The sequence below is a fragment of the Mustela putorius genome, unplaced genomic scaffold (genome assembly GCF_011764305.1).
Source record: "Mustela putorius furo isolate JIRA1106 unplaced genomic scaffold, ASM1176430v1.1 tig00000174_pilon_pilon_pilon, whole genome shotgun sequence".
NCBI classification, from domain to species: Eukaryota; Metazoa; Chordata; class Mammalia; order Carnivora; family Mustelidae; genus Mustela; species Mustela putorius.
In genome coordinates this window covers 1,084,955-1,102,158 of record NW_025421304.1, presented here as the reverse complement: position 1 = coordinate 1,102,158, position 17,204 = coordinate 1,084,955, and the positions used below count along the sequence as shown (strand labels likewise).

Genomic DNA, 17,204 nt, shown 5'->3' with positions numbered 1-17,204 from the left:
AATCTTACAAGAAAACAGCTTTAATGTCAAGGTTGCTTAAACATTTTTTTCATAAACTTCCTCAATCTGATTCCTCCTTCTATAGCCATTCTCTTAAAACTTTTAAGGTATTTTCTGCCTGAGTCCCTCATTTGCTAAATAAATGCTTCACGTGCAATTTAAGATTTCAACAATATCTTATGTGGCTCTGCCCTGTCTTTTTATTCTGACCTGAAATCCTCTACATTTACTTGGAAGGTCTTCAAATAAATATTTTATTTATTTATTTATATTTTAAAGATTTACTTATTATTTAAGATTTTATTTATTTATTTGACACCGAGAGACAGTGAGAGACGGAATATAAGCAGAGGGAGTGGGAGAGGGAAAAGTAGGCTTCCCACTGAGCAGGGAGCCCAATGTGCGGCTCGATCCCAGGACCCTGGGATCATAACCTGAGTCGAAGGCAGATGCTTAATGACTGAGCCACCTAGGTGCCACTGTTTTAAAGATTTATTTAATTTATTTGAGAGAGTGAGTGAGCACAGAAGCAGGAGGAGGGGCAGAGGGAGATGGAATCACAAGTAGACTCCCTGCTGAGCGTGAGTCCCAGGCAGGGCTCAATCTCATGACCTGACCTGAAATCAAGAGTGGGACACTCAACAAACTGAGCTACCCAGGAACTCCAAATAAATATTTTATTTATTTATTTTAAAAGATTTTTATTTTTTTATTTGACAGACAGAAATCACAAGTAGGCAGAGAGGCAGGCAGAGAGAGAAAGGAGAAAGCAGGCTCCCTGCTGAGCAGACAGACCGATGCGGGGCTTGATCCCAGGATCCTGGGATCATGACCTGAGCCGAAGGCAGAGGCTTTAACCCACTGAGCTACCCAGGCGCCCCCCGAATAAATATTTTAAAACAACAAAAGCAGTAAGAAAAATTTCTCCAAATATAGCTCTACACCAACCAATTTATGAATCATTACATGAAGAATAAGATAGTCTTTCTTTGGTAGATTAAACCTCAGAAATCAAGTATGAAAATATATATAATCAGTAGATTTTAAGACTCCAAATCACTCTGGTAGATATAAACTAGAAAGTTAGCTCAAAGACGAAGGCAGATCTATAATGGCTAGAAGTGTTGGGGACCATTTTTGTAAAAAAAGATTTTATTTATTTATTTGACAGACAGAGATCATAAGTAGGCAGAGAGCCAGGCAGATAGAGAGAGGGGGAAGCAGACTCCCTGCTGAACAGAGAGCCCAATGGGGGGCTCAATCTCAGGACCCTGAGGTCATGACCTGAGCCAAAGGCAGAGGCTTAACCCACTGAGCCACCCAGGTGCCCCAGTGTTGGGGGCCATTTGTTAGAAACTGAGCTCCAAAATAACAACAGAGCTAGAAAAGGTAAAAACCCTCATCATTAAAGGCAAAGATGTGAAGCGTTTCACAATATTAGAGACATTAAATGTTTCTGTAGTTAAATACTGATTTAAAAAGACATGAACACACCTATGTCATGAAGGTACAGAAAGGATAAAGGATCTATATGTAATTTATAATGACTCTGGATAATGTCCTGAGGGCCGAAAAAAGAAGTAATATAAAAGACATTTCCTAAAGGAACAGACAACGATCATATGATCTCCCTGATATGAGGAAGTGGTGATGCAACATGGGGGCTTAAGTGGGTAGGAGAAGAATAAATGAAACAAGATGGGATTGGGAGGGAGACAAACCATAAGTGGCTCTTAATCTCACAAAACAAACTGAGGGTTGCTGGTGGGAGGGGGTTTGGAAGAAGGGGGTGGGATTATGGACATTGGGGAGGGTATGTGCTTTGGTGAGTGCTATGAAGTGTGTAAACCTGGTGATTCACAGACCTGTACCCCTGGGGATAAAAATATATGTTTATAAAAAATAAAAAATTTAAAAAAAAGGAAATAAACAATAAACAGGAACTAAGGAGATATCAGAATCCTTTAGGCAGGGCAAAAAGAAAGATATTTCCAAGAAGGGAGAGCCACGTGATCAAATATAGCATTGAGAACTTCCCATTTCAATATGGTGAAATTTAACATCACTGTCTCCTCTCCTCTCTCTCTGCAAAAGTGAAGAAGAAAAGAAAAAGACAATGTATCTTGAACTAAAAGATTGCTAAATGCCAATTCTAGAAAATAAAGAACAGAGGATAAATTGGACCAGGTAGGAAAGAAACTCAAGAGACAGTGGCTGTTCTTTCTTATCTCGACAGAAAACACAGTGAACAGAGTTTCCCCAAAATAGAAGGCACACTCTGTGGGCAGAATGAACTAGTTATTTTTTGCAACAGTGGGATCTAGATGTGTGGACACTGGTGGCAGGAACATGATAGCCTTCATCTGACCCTGTCAAATGGTAGGGAAGACAGGGCTAAATAAGAAGATGCCATGATTCTTACATAAGCAGTCTGCTGGCATAGGAGAGTAGAAGGGACACTTCACGCTGGAGGAGGCATGCAACTGATAATGTCTGATTTGGAAGAAGTAAAGGGCAAACCAATTCTCAATACAAAACTCTTAATGCTAAAGTAGGTTGATATGAGTGACAAGGGCTTCCTATTCACTCAGAGCATTTTTCTGGCCAATTTTCAACACTCTTTTATAAATAGTTGGTCCAGCAAGAAGTAACCTCATTTAAAGATAAATAGTGGTGATTATAAAAGGAATCTGCATAAGCTCTATGCAATAATGCTAACTAGAACCAAAAAACATGAATATACAAATCAAAATGAAAAACTGATAATCATTTGATCAATAGGACTCAAACTTCCTAAAGTTTTAAAGAAAAAAAAAACCTATGGGCATCCAAGGCAAACAAATCAAGTCACCTATGAGGGGAACCAATCAGATTTCAGAAGTCTCCAAGCAATATTCAAAGCCAGGAGACACTAGAGGATTATCTAAAGTTTTCAGAGTATTGTCTACAAAGAAAGCAGTCTAGAAAAAAAGTATGACTTAAGAATTTTATACACAGTCAAAAAATAAAGAGTAAGAAAAAAAATGTATTTTCTTACATGCAAAAACTGAGGGACTTTAGTTCCCACTAAATTTGTAAGTTCCATGAGGACAGGACTTTGTTTTGTAGGGAGTTATATGTTCATGCTCCAAATAGTATTTTATCTTTATTGTTACAACTATAAATGTGGTTTTCTTTCCTTTATATCTTCTTTTTTTTTTTTTTTAAGATTTTATTTATTTATTTGACAGACAGAGATCACAAGATCACAAGTAGGCAGAGAGGCAGGCAGAGAGAGAGAGGAGGAAGCAGGCTCTCCATGGAGCAGACAGCCCGATGTGGGGCTCGATCCCAGGACCCTAGGATCGTGACCTGAGCCGAAGGCAGAGGCTTTATTTAACCCACTGAGCCACCCAGGCGCCCCTCCTTTATATCTTCTACTTGGTTGTTGAAGTATATATGAAACCTGCTGATTTTTATTTGTTAACTTAGTATCTTACCATCTCACTGGATTCTTTTACTGTTTGTTATACTTTTTCAGTTGATTCTCTTGTGTTTTTCAGGGATACAATTTTATCTTAAAATAAAGATGACTTTATAGATTCCTTTCCAATGACAGAAAGCACAGTGCTGAAAGCAGAAACAGCAAGTACAGTACTGATTTTTTTTTCTCTTATCTAATACTTAGGTATAAACTTCAGAAATATACAAAAGCTATAAAGGGAAAACTTGGAAAGCATTTCTGAAGGATACAAAGTAGATTTGAAAGAAGACAGAGCAAGTTCTTTAATAGAAAAATCTCAACATTCTAAAGATGTCAAATTTCCAAAAGTTGGGGCACCTGGGTGGCTCAGTGGGTTAAAGCCTCTGCCTTCAGCCCAGGTCATGATCCTAGGGTCCTGGGATTGAGCCCCACATTGGGCTCTCTGCTCAATGGGGAGCCTGCTTCTCCCTCTCTCTCTGCCTGCCTCTCTGCCTACTTGTGATCTCTGTAAAAAAAAAATTCCAAAAGTTAATTTATGTATCTAATACATTCCCAATAAAAAGTCCAATAGGTTTTTCTCTGGAAATAGAGAGTTGTATCTAGAATTCATATGGTAGGGGTACCTGGGTGGCTCAGTGGGTTAAGCCTCTGACTTCAGCTCAGGTCATTATCTCAGAGTCCTGGGATTGAGCCCGCATCAGGCTCTCTGCTCAACAGGGAGCCTGCTTCCCCGACTCTCTCTGCCTACCTCTTTGCCTACTTGTGATCTCTCTGTCAAATAAATAAATAAAACTGTTTAAAATTCATATGGTAAAATAATACTAATCAAAAAGAGCCAGCATAACTCTGAGAAAGAAGTGTATGCAACTGGGAAAGAAAGGGATTTGGTGTCAAGGATAAGGCAGAGACTTACTTTTAATGTAAGAAACTTATTTTTTAATGTATCTTTTGGATTATTTATGTTCTTTAACCAAATGTGTGTGTGTGTGTGTACATATCTATATCTATATCTATATCTATATCTATATCTATCTATCTATATATTTTTTAAGAGAGAGTGAGCAAGTAGGTGGAGGACGAGCAGAGGGAAAGGGAGAGAAAGAATCTCAAGCAATCTCCACACCCAGCATGAACCCAACACAGGGCTTGATCTCATGATCCTGAGATAATGGCCAGAGCCAAAATTAAGAGTCAGATGCTCAGTTAACGAGTCAGTTAACAAACTGAGCCACTCAGGTGCCCTGAAGGGCGCATATTTACATTAAAAAAAATTAATGTAATGAAAGGTGGGAATAAGTAGGAATAGGGCACCAATTTCTAATCCAGAAACTTAGATTAGAGGGTTGTGAAGATGGGATGTGAGGGTTGTGAAGTACAATGGAAACTGTGAGTACTGTTACAGAATACATGTTTATAGCTTTTCAAAATGGAAAGAAACTGAATCAAATCTAAGTGTGAAACAAATATACTTTTAAAATACTACACTTCTGGGCCCTGGGTGGCTCAGTTGGTTAAGCAACTGACTTCAGCTGAGGTCATGATCCAGGAGTCCCGGGATCGAGTCCCATATTGGGCTCCCAGCTCCATGGGGAGTAGCCTTCTCCCTCTGATTTTCTCCCCTCTCATGCTCCCTCTCAAATAAATAAATAAAAAACTTTAAAAGGGGGGGGGCGCCTGGGTAGCTCAGTGGGTTAAAGCCTCTGCCTTTGGCTCAGGTCATGATCCCAGGGTTCTGGGATTGAGTCCCGCATCGGGCTCTCTGCTCCTCAGGGAGCCTGCTTCCTCCTCTCTCTCTCTGCCTGCCTCTCTGCCTACTTGTGATCTCTGTCAAATAAATAAATAAAATATTAAAAAAAATAAAATAATACACATCTGTGAAATACTGAATGCATAAGGAAATAAAACTAAAACTATGAGCACTAAGGAAAAAGAAAGATCATAGTGAAAGAAAATAATCTTGAAAGTAAGGTCATAAATGAGTTAGAGAAGGCTGGCATCCTGAATTCAGCTGGGATTACCAATCCTTTAAAATCTGGAAAAGGAAGATAACTCCAGTATAGGAAGTGGAATCTGGAAATATATCTAGAAACGTCACAGGAATCCAATCCATTTATACTATTTGTCACCCTAGAATACTAGGGCCTTTAAGAAAATCTTGGAAAATGTAAAATGGTATCAACCACATGAACTACTGTTATGTGGCTTTCTCACTCAGAGCTGCCTTTCTACTTATTCACCTGGACAGTGCCTTCCAAGCATTTCCTCCTCTACCACCCATGGTTCCTCTTCGTGCTCCAACTTGAAGATCACATCTGGTTTGGTGACTTGATAACCTATTACAGGAAACAGCAAAAGACTTGGATGTTAATGCTGGGGACCACCATCCATACCTTGGGCTGAGTCTTAGGGGCTTGAGGGCCTATGAAGGATGAGGACAAAGGAATTTCAAAAGTGAGACAAAGTAATCAAGCTTTACCCTGAAGAGGAGTACACATAATCATGTGAAGTCAAGGAAGGGTAAATTCACCTGGCAAGTTAAAAGTCTTCATATACTTCGAAAATGAAAAAGAATTCCATGAAAAATTATAAAACTACCCTTACCCACTGTGACTAGGTTGCTATAGTTCTCTAGCATTACATCCCGATACAAGTTCCTCTGAGCAGGTTTCATTTGTTGCCATTCCTCCTGGGTGAGGTCCACAGCAACATCCTTAAATGTCACTGTTTCCTGTAAAAACCAATCCTAATTAATATGAAGTTATCAAACTTCAATGCAGTGGTGAAAGTATGTAATAACTCATGTACATCATGAACTCAGGGATCAGAGTTCATTACAAACTGTATAGGAAGTCTGCATATTTACCTAACCTTATTTTACAGTGTGAGAGAAAACAAACCATAATAGAATTATCCTGTAAGATGTTGATTATTGTGGGGTGCCTGGGTGGCTCAGTGGGTTAAAGCCTCTGCCTTCGGCTCGGGTCATGATCCCGGTGTCCTGGGATCGAGCCCCACATTGGGCTTTCTGCTCGTCAGGGAGCCTGCTTCCTCCTCTCTCTCTGCCTACTTGTGATCTCTCTCTGTCAAATAAATAAATAAAATCTTAAAAAAAAAAGATGTTGATTATTGAGTTAGCAAACTTAAACATTCATCATCTATTAGGCAGGAAAACTAAACATAGTGGTCACTGATCTGTACTGGTCTGTGATGGAAGTGAAAGAGTTAGACATGACTCACAGGTAACTGTCTCAGAACCTGTCCAAATGAAAATGTGAGCCAGTGAGAAAGGGAGCATGGAGAAAATGGGGATGGAAGAGAAATAAGGCAGGAGGAATGAGGAGAGGTATGAAAATCTGAATATCCTGGGTGCCTTGGTGGCTCAGTTGGTTGAGCATCTGCCTTCGGCTCTGGTCATGATCCTAGTCCTGGGATTGAGTTCTGCATCAGGCTCCCTGTTCCGTGGGAAGCCTGCTTATCCCTCTGCCTCTACCTCTCTCTGTCTGTCATGAATAAAAGAAAAAAAAAATCTGAAGAAAAGGAAAATCTGAACACGCAAAATTTGAAATTCCTATAGAACTTCTGGATGGAAATGTCCACTACGTAGTTAAGAGGTATAAAGAAAGATGAGAATTAGCTATCAACCTAAAATTGAGAGCTGAATCCACGGCTAAAGGATAGGAATAATTGTAGAGAACATACATAGTGGATAAAGGTCCAAGGACAGAATCAATAGTTAGGCATCAGGGAAAGGGACTCAGGTTTTTGTTTCTTATTTGTTTTATTTACAGAGGATGACAATTAAAACCATAACAGCAATGTAACAAAAGCCAAGAAACTAATAAATTTCTGGAAAAGAACGTTACTTGATCACATCACATCCAACTCTTCCCCCCACTTAAAAACTTCAATATTCATGTTAGGAAGTAAGGAAAAAATATTTATCTGTAAAGGCTCTAAGATAAAAAAGCACCCATATATCCCACATTTGGGAGAATTTATTCAAGAAACAGTACTGATAAGATAAACAAAATGGGAAATACAAATGAAAATCCCCAAACACTTGATTGCAATTAGTGTTTCTTTTTTTTTTTTTTTGAAGATTTTATTTATTTATTAAAGAGAGAGCGCATGTGTGCACATGAGCTGGAGGAGGGGCAGAAGGAGAAGCAGACTTCCTACTGAGCAGGGAGCCGACATGGGGCTCCATCCCAGGGCCCTGGGATCATAACTTGAGCCAAAGTCAGACCTTAACTGACTGAGGCATGCAGGCGCCCCTGTAATTTTTGTTTCTGAGGCACTGTCTTTATGATCTATGATCATTACTACCATCATCATTACCATCACTCTCATCTATTGAGTAATTATTATATACTAGGTAGTGTGATAATTTCTTTAGGTATATTAACTACTAAAATAACCTGAAAAGGTTATGCAGTGGCTACTATTATCCACTTACAAAGTAAGGAGGGGCACCTGGCTGGCTCAGTTGGTAGAGCGTGTGACTCTTAACAGGACAAATCTTTTTTTTCTTTAGTAATGTTTATAGTAAGAGCATAAAGGCAATTACATGTCAGTTATGCAGTATATATGATGACTGGCAACTTTTTCTAAAAAAGGATTTTTTCTTAAAGATATATAAATATTAAATATGCCCCTAAAAATTTGGAATATGACACACTTTTTTCATTTTTTTCTTGGATATTTTATATTCTTATTTTTCAAATATATTCTAGACTCAGCTTGAATAGACTTGCCTTACTCTAAGAAAAATACTTAGAATCCTTTTTTTTAAAGATTTATTTATTTATTTGAGAGAGAGACAGAGAGAGTGTGAATGGGAGGAGGGGCAGAGGGAAAAGGAATGGGAGAGACTCTCAAGCAGACTCTCCACTACTGAGTGAGTTGCTGGGGTTGCTCTCAGGACCCTGAGATAATGACCTGAGTCAAAACCTAAATAACTGAGCCACCCAGGTGCCCCAAAATATTCAGAATCTTTATTCAGGTAAGTCTGAAGATTAACTTAAAAAGAAGTTATAGGGCGCCTGGGTGGCTCAGTGGGTTAAGCCTCTGCCTTCGGCTCAGGTCATGATCTCAGGGTCCTGGGATCGAGTCCCACATTGGGCTCTCTGTTTGGCAGGGAGCCTGCTTCCTCCTCTCTCTCTCCCCCTCTCTCTGCCTGCCTCTCTGCCTACATGTAATCTCTGTCAAATAAATAAATAAAATCTTAAAAAAAAAAAAGAAGTTATATTGGTTGAATAATGATAGATCCTATCCAAAAAGGATGTTTTAAAAATGTACTTAAATCCTCTTTCAGGCCACATCAATATTATAGAAGTTTTTTTTCCTCTCATACACATCAAATAATTTTTTTCTTTATGGTTTCAAGTCTTCTCTTACCATCTTCCATTTTATTTTTCAGCTGATTGTGGTTTATATAGAGAATGCTATTGGTTTTTGTATAAATTAATTTTGTGTAAATAAATTTTGTTTAAAAAATCCATATGGGATTCAGTCATTATTTCTCTTCAGCTGTCCACATTTATAACTATATTATCTAGCTATCATAATTTTGCATGCACCTTCCCAATTTTTTTTTTTTTAAAGATTTTATTTATTTGACAGAGAGAGATCACAAGTAGGCAGAGAGGCAGGCAGAGAGAGAGGAGGAAGCAGGCACCCTGCTGAGCAGAGAGCCCGATGTGGGACTCGATCCCAGGACCCTGAGATCATGACCTGAGCCGAAGGCAGTGGCTTAACCCACTGAGCCACCCAGGCGCCCCGCACCTTCCCAATTTTTATCTCCCATTTTTCTCTCTTTGTTGTATGCCTAGGCAGACAGAATTATAGTAAATAAATACAGTAGTATTGGCAATCTGATTGCGTTTCTGACTTTGGTGGGAATGCATCTCATTTTCCCTAGTAAACATGTTTACTCCTATTAAAGAGATTCTTTTAAAATCTGAAGTTCTGATTCTTTAAAAAATTAGCAGCTCTTTGAAGCTGATTATCTTTTTTCTTTAATATGATGAATTGTATTAATAGATTCCCTTAACTTGAAACATCAAGAAAAAAATTTCACTCAATTCTTCTCTAATTAGTCTATAAATTCTTTGCAATACCAGTTAAAATCTGAACAGAATTTATATTCCTTTAGAACCAGATAAATTGATTCTAAAATTCAAAAAGAAATTTAGGGGGTCCCAAGCTAGCTAAGAAATTTCTGAAAGACTAGGAACAAGTTGTGTGTGGCGGAAGTGGGGAAATCCTTGCCTAAGCAACAGGGTTATTTTAAAGGTACAGTGATTAAAACATTGTAAACACACACACACATACACACACGGAGTACAGTACTGGTATAGATATAGACAAATAGACTAAAGGAACAGAATAAAGAGCCTAGAAACAATTAAGCATGCACATGATAAATGTGGCATCACAAAAGAAATATCTATTTAACAATAGTGTTGGAACAAATGGTCTTCTACATGTACAAATAATTCTAGTGATAGAATCATCAGTTCATTCCTACCTAAAATCCATTACTACATTAAATTCCAATTGGACTAAAGACAAAATATGAAAAAGTTTTGAAAATAGACTATCTCTATAACCTAACATGAAAAATGTCTTAGAAAAAACCATGATTGGCCACTTATGAAAAGGACAATTAAATACTGATGCTGTATGTTAATGTTGACTAAATTCTAATTGTATGCATATATGAATCATAAGCTAAATGTAACTATCCAAATTTAAAGTGTCTATAGAACAAAAGATACATGTCAACATAAAAGTGGCAGATTAGGAAAAGGTATCTATATAAATCTTAATGCTAAAGAAGGCCTTCTTTTTTTTTTTTTTTTTAAGATTTTATTTATTTACTTGACAGAGAGAGACAGAGAGAGAGAGGGAACACAAACAGGGAGAGTGGGAGAGGGAAAGCAGGCTTCCCACCGAGCAGGTAGCCCAATGTTGGGCTTGATCCCAGGACCCTGGGATCATGACCTGAGCCGAAGGCAGACGCTCAATGACTGAGCCACCCAGGTGCCCTAAAGAAAGCATTTTAAAAATTTCCTAATTTCAAGCAGAAAAAGGACTAAAATCTCAACTGAAGAAAATATATATGCAGGCTCATTTGAAAGACATCTTCCATTTACTCTTCCAGATAATTTTAGTTTTTAATCTTTGGCCAGGGCAGACTTTTTTTTTTTTTTTTTAAATCTGAGCTTAAACTTATAAGAATTATGAAATTATTTCAGGATTTCTTTTTGACCTAGGTGCCAATGAGAAGCTTTCTCTTTCCAGGGGCACCTGGCTGGCTCAGTTGGTACAGCATGCAATTCTTGACCTTGGGATTATTAAGTTTGAGCCCCATGTTGGGTATAATGATTATTTAAAAAAAAAAAAAATCTTTGAGAAGTTTTCTCTTTCCTTAATTATTAGTTTTCCCCTCATAAACAGTATAAATTATGGAATAAACTTTGTGTTCCAGTTTGCTTTGACATTCAAATTGAAATCAACATAAGAACTTTGTTTGGACCTGTTCCTGCATAGCCATATCCCAAATTTCACCTGCTTCTGCTACTCTATTTTTCCTCACCTTAATTTTCATCAATTTAGCTTTTCCAATTTACTGGTAGGTTAAGGTAACCCACTGCAACTGCATTGCAAAATAATGCAGGAAACAAATAAATATGCTTAAAACGTACAAGAGACCTGGTCATATTCTCTTCTTCCTCCAAAAGGGCAGAGTCCTGAGGATGCCAAGCTGAGGGAAGAGAAATAAAACAGATTTATTTCAGAGCTCCAGACAAAGGCATATAGAAATCGTCAGTACCAGGTGACTATAATATTATCTAAATGATCCTTAGAGCACTGAGAAATGCTAACCACCATCAGGCAATAGAGATGCTGAAATGTACATAAAAGTCTAATGTCTTTTATGGGAATTTCTGGAGGACTAAGTATAGGGTGCCCAATGAATCTACTGACAATATAAGCTTTCCCTAGGATCCTGGTATTTTATTCTTAATAGAAAGTTTATCTCAAATACATAATAATAAATACCACAAAGATTAAGAATAATATAGTTTATGAAGCACTATAAAAAAAATGGAAAAAACTTTAATCAAGTACAGGTTTAGGCATGGTAAACCACTTATATGATGGAATAAAATGCAGTCATGATTCTAATGACATTTTTGAGTAACTATTTTTTGATCTAAAAAATTCAGGGCCTTCAGGTAAAAAATGTAAGAATGAATATTTGCATTTACTTCTCTCTCCCAAACCCAACCAAAATGAAAGGAACAAAGGAAGCTGAGTCTCATAGAGAATATAGAAGACTTCAGCAGATAAGAGATGTCAACAAAATTTTGGAAGCTAGAGATTAGACAGATGGCTGTTATCTAATTTAACTAGAGAAACCTGAAGCTTAAGTGAGGGTGGGGGAAGTGGGGGGAACCATGGTTCTGCAGAACCCTTGAAAGGCTTACGAATGGAGGCTCTAAATACTTCTGCAGGCAGGAGTGTGGGATAGGAACTGAATGTAAGGGGTTGGAACCATGTAGAGAAAATAAGGGAATTAAGTGAAAGTTGTAATCCTCAAAGATGAAGTATGTCCCTCCCAGTCCCCTACTTCCTACTGTGTTTGCCTTCCAAAAGCAGTTCTGGCTAATACTTCTCAAGCAAAATCTAGGATTTCTTGCTAGGGAAACTTTCTAGCGCCACCCCCCCCCCCAAAGATACAGATCCTGACATTTAGTCAACTTTCAACCTCTAATAAAACACCATATTAGAAAGAAGGGCAAGAAGGTGGGTTGGGGAACGGTGGGGTGAGGGAGACAAGAAAGAGGTTAGGTAGAAAACAGAGATAAATCCTTATCTCCATTGTCAAAAAAGTCAGCAGGAAAAATCAAGCATGAATGAGCAGTATGGGGATATTCAGGGAAGTGGAGCTGAATACCAAAATGGTTGCCTCTGGGGAGTGGGATCAGGGGATGAGGAAGAATAGAGTAGGAGATTTTGTTTATGGTTATATACTTAATAACCCTTTTAAAAAATCTAAATGTAAGAAAAACAGAAATTTCAAACAATAGTCAAGTGAATAAATAAAAAAACAAATGTCTACCCGCAGTCAACACCCATGTGAACTTTCTTGGTAGGGGTACTGAATTTTCTAACCCCTAAATGTACAGCTTCTCTCTCCTAAACTTTTCCCATCTTTGAGCCACCTTACCTCTCCTTTCCATCATCTGGGTTAAACGCTCCATCGTCACACAGCTTTTGCTGATCTCTGAAGGCTGAGATGTCATTCAGGCCTTGCCCACTAAGGGCAGAAAGGTTAAGGTAAACTGTAGATCCAACAATTCTAGGGTCTGCTCTATCTCAGGCTTCCCCAGCCTCCAGGAGAGTTCTCAGGTCAGAAGTTCTCCTTCCATGATGGACACCTGCTCTCCAGGCTTTTTACTCACACCGCAGATCTATCTTATCTCCGTGGAGGCAGGACCTGTGGGCTTATGATATAAATTCAATTTACTTGATGTTTCCTCACTAGATCCCTATGGTAACCAAGATGGCTTCCAATAATCACTGCCTTATGGTATTCACGGTTTTTTTTTTGTATACCCTTTGCACACTGAATAGAGTTGTCCTGTTTAACCAACAGGATACTGCAAAAACTGACAGTGTGTGACTTCCAAAGTTAGGTCATGAAAGACATGGTGGTTTCTGTATTGCATATTTTTGAATCATGAACATTGAAGGAAGTCGGCCACCATACGATGAAGACATTCAGCCAGGCCTGGGGAGATGCTCCTGCCAGCAGTCAAAACTAACTTGCCAGCCATCTAGGAGGCAAATTCTCCAGCCATCTAGCCTTCCAATGACTGTAGCTTTGTTAACATCTTGACTGCAACTTCATGAAATATATGATCCAGAGTATCCAGCTAAGTTGTTCCCCACCCCCACAGAGTGAGAGATAATAAATGTTTATTGTTGTTTAAACCATTGAATTTTGAGGTAATTTGTTACACAATAGTAGATAATTAATACAGGCCCAATTAGCTTCCTTGCTTGTAATTCACATTCTCTGGGGTCACTGCCCAGAGATGCTGGATACAAAGACAGCAAGAATTTAGAGGAAAACTCAAAGACTCGGGACGCCTGGGTGGCTCAGTTGGTTGAGCAGCTGCCTTCGGCTCAGGTCATGATCCCAGCGTCCTGGGATCGAGTCCCACATCGGGCTCCTTGCTCTGCAGGGAGCCTGCTTCTCCCTCTGACTCTGCCTTCCACTCTGTCTGCCTATGCTCACTCTCGCTCGTTCTCTCTCTGACAAATAAAATCTTAAAAAAAAAAAAAAACTCAGACTCAGCAACCTAGGTTGAACCAGGCATTCAAGAAAACATCAAGACTTTAGAAACAAGGTAAACACAACAGTGATGTTCACATAATATCTGCTCTTCAAATATCTTCTGTGAGCAGAAAGGTGTAGACCCAGTGCAGTCACAGATACAAAATTGAGTCAAAGAAGATTCATATTTACAATATCCTTAGGTTTGGAGTAAAAGAGAGTTGGAGCTATTCTGTTTCCTATTTACTTTGGCAATTGAGGTAAAAGACACGCACAATTTAGAATTCCCATACTCTTCATCTGAAATGAGAATTATACTCACATCACAATGTTACTGGATGAATAAAATGGTTAAGTTAAGAAATAATAATTTTTCATCTGCTTTGAGCCTTTACTAGGTAAAAAATAATTATATGAGAGTAGACTAATTTTATTTTTTTGAGAGAGACTAATTCTTGCACTGTATGATAGAACAGAATAAAACAGAAACATTCAATTGTAATAAATTTTGAGATATTCCCAATATCCTTCCACAAGTTCCATTTTTTCCCTCTGTGGGAATTATCATAAACAAATTACATAATTTATTTACCATATATATTGTCTGTGTAGCCCCTCATACAAACTCCATGAAAACAGGGATTTCTTAAATCTCTCTTGGTCACTGATGGTAGGTGCTCAAAAAATATGTTGATTCAAATGGTGTAGCCACTATGAAAAACAGTACTGCAGTCAAAAAACGAAAAACAGAATTACCATATGATCCAAAAATTCCACTTCTGGGTACATACCCAAAAGAACTGAAAGCAGGGACTTGAACAAATCTGTACACCCATGTTCACAGCAGCATTATCTGCAACTGTCAAAAGGTAGAAGCAACCCAAGTATGCACTGACAGATGAATAGATAAACAAAATGTGGTATATACATATAATGGAACATTATTTAGCCTAAAAAAGGAAGGAAATTCTGACATGGGTTAACATGGATGAACCTTGAAGACCTTATGCGAAGTTAAATAAACCAATCACAAAAAAAACAACACTGCATGATCCAACTCATATGAGGTATGTAGAGTAGTCAAATTCCTATAGAAGGAAAATAGAATGGAAGTTGCTGGGACTAGAAGATCCAAGGAATGGGGAGTTACTGTTTAATGGGTACAAAGTTTCTGTTTTGCAAGATGGAAAGAGTTCTATGGACAGGTGGTAATGACAGTGGTACAGCAATATGAATGTAATGACATTGAACTCTACACTTACAAGTAATTAAAATGTTAAATGTTTTTGTGTTTTTAGCTTTATCGAGATATAATTAGGGTACAAAAAAATCACACACATTTAATGTATATATCCTGATGAGTTTGAACATATGTATATATTCATGATACCGATTCCATAACCAAGGTACTAAACATATCCATCACCTCCAAAAATTTCGTGTTCTTTTGTGTTTTGTTTCTGTGGTAAGAACAATTAACACAACATATATACTCTTAAAAAAGTGCATAATACTGTATTATTAATACAGGTTGTGTTGTACAGATCTCTAGAACTGTACAACAAAGTTTACATAATGTAAACTTTGTACCCATGGAAAAATAATTCCCCATTTCCCTCTACTCCTAGGCTCTGGCAACCATTATTGCATTTTTGTGCTTCTTGAGTTTATTTTAGATATATCATACAAATTGAATCATGTAGTATTTGTTCTTTGACTAGCTTATTTCACATAGCATAATGTTCTTCAGGTTCATCCATGCTGTCACAAATGGCAGGCATTCCTTCTTTGACTAATATTCTATTATATGTATATACCACATTTTCTTTATCCATTCATCTATTGATGAATGTTTCCCTATTTTGACTATTGTAAATAATGTTGCAATGAAAATGGGGGTGCAGATATTAAGATGGTAAATTTTATCTTCCGTGTTATGTAATCTCTATTTTATCACAATAAAAAATATATATACATATATACACATAGGTATAAAAAGACAAATATGCACATTTATGTACAAAAGATGCATATATACTCATCTAACAAATGAATTCTACTAATTTGGGGAATTTAAAATCAGAGGAAAATAATATATTAGACAAGAATACCACAGAAATAGGTGGATAGTTTAGAGTTCAAGTGTTTCAGATTTTTAAGGTGGGGTTTTGTTAAGTACGCATGTTAAAAATTCAAGGAAAACAACAGAAACTAAAGCAGTGGAGAAAGAAAGGGGAATAAGCTAAATCTACACGATAAAAAAGCCACAAGTAAATAGAAAACAAATTTGTATCAGCAATCCCAATAAATGTAAATAAATTAAACTCACCTACTAAAATAACATTCAAGCAGGATAAAGGATAAAAAACCCAGCAATATACTCTTTACCAGAGACCTGAAGTATAAAATCATAAAAAGAAGGGGATGGAAAATGAAATTCCTGGATAATACAATAATAAGACCTGAAAAGGAATATTTTTGGACAAGAGAACTAACAGCATACTGAGGAGTAGAGGTTTTTAAGACTGTACAGTCTGTCTTGTGCTCTGTTGATCCATGATGAGAACAGGTCCTGGCACTGTCCTCTTGGTGTGAGCAGCAGAAAGAACCCATGTGGAGAAGCAGATCTAACCACCCTGCAGTCTAGCTACTCAGCCCCAGCCTAAACAGGCTGAACAGAGAACCAGGAAACAGGTGAACATGAGAATAAATGCTTGCTGTTATATGCCACTGATTTAGGGGTGGTTTGTTAGGCAGCATTACTATTCTGGCAATAGCTAAGTAATACATATGATAAAAGATGCGGGTCATATGATGTTGAGATACCGACTCTGGAAAAAATCAGGAAAACTGGAAAACGACAGAAGAGAACCAAGAACTTCCAGGGGTAAAATAAGGAAGCAAAGGAGACTAAGGGGGTGGCCAAAGGGCAGGGAGGACGACTTAAAACCAAACACAGAATTTTACACAGATCTTTTCCCATGCAGTTATCAAGTATGACAAACACTATACAGAAGTCAACTCAAGACAAGAACCGCAACACATACTACAAACACCTACCCACAGACCTTTCACGACAACCAAACACTATACAATCACACGCAACCAAGTATTACCATAACACAACACACCGCAATCACACATCCCATCACAATTTGTCACACACGCAATTACACACATTACTGCAGTCACACACACACTGACTCCCACCACAGTTTCTCGGTCCAACAATTCCAACCACTCTCCAGGAGCGTATTCCCACCCGGGACACTTTGCAAGGCGGCCACTCCAGACTCGTTGGGCCTCCTCAGAGGCTCCGCCCCGTCAGCCGCTCCGCGGTGCAGCCCAGACAACTCAAGCCCCTCCCCCATGCCCCGCTGCTGGGACGCG

At 38.1% G+C, this 17,204-nt stretch overlaps 1 protein-coding gene across 6 annotated transcripts in view; it reads right to left on the bottom strand.

The window, feature by feature from the left end:
• Positions 1 to 17,204, bottom strand: part of ZNF568 (zinc finger protein 568) — a 131,487-nt gene that overhangs the window by 51,650 nt on the left and 62,633 nt on the right. The window contains exons 1-7 of one of the 6 annotated variants that reach the window (XM_013062734.2): positions 17,077 to 17,204; positions 16,144 to 16,209; positions 14,407 to 14,540; positions 12,702 to 12,978; positions 11,173 to 11,231; positions 6,065 to 6,191; positions 5,701 to 5,796 (exon numbers count right to left, since the gene is read on the bottom strand). In XM_013062734.2, coding sequence (XP_012918188.1) covers positions 5,701 to 5,796; positions 6,065 to 6,191; positions 11,173 to 11,231; positions 12,702 to 12,777 — 358 coding nt within the window. In that variant the 5' untranslated portion in view covers positions 12,778 to 12,978; positions 14,407 to 14,540; positions 16,144 to 16,209; positions 17,077 to 17,204. Of the gene's footprint in view, positions 1 to 5,700; positions 5,797 to 6,064; positions 6,192 to 11,172; positions 11,232 to 12,701; positions 12,979 to 14,406; positions 14,541 to 16,143 lie in introns of all 6 variants that reach the window. The other 5 variants (XM_013062735.2, XM_013062731.2, XM_013062732.2 and 2 more) reach the window with 5 other exon arrangements.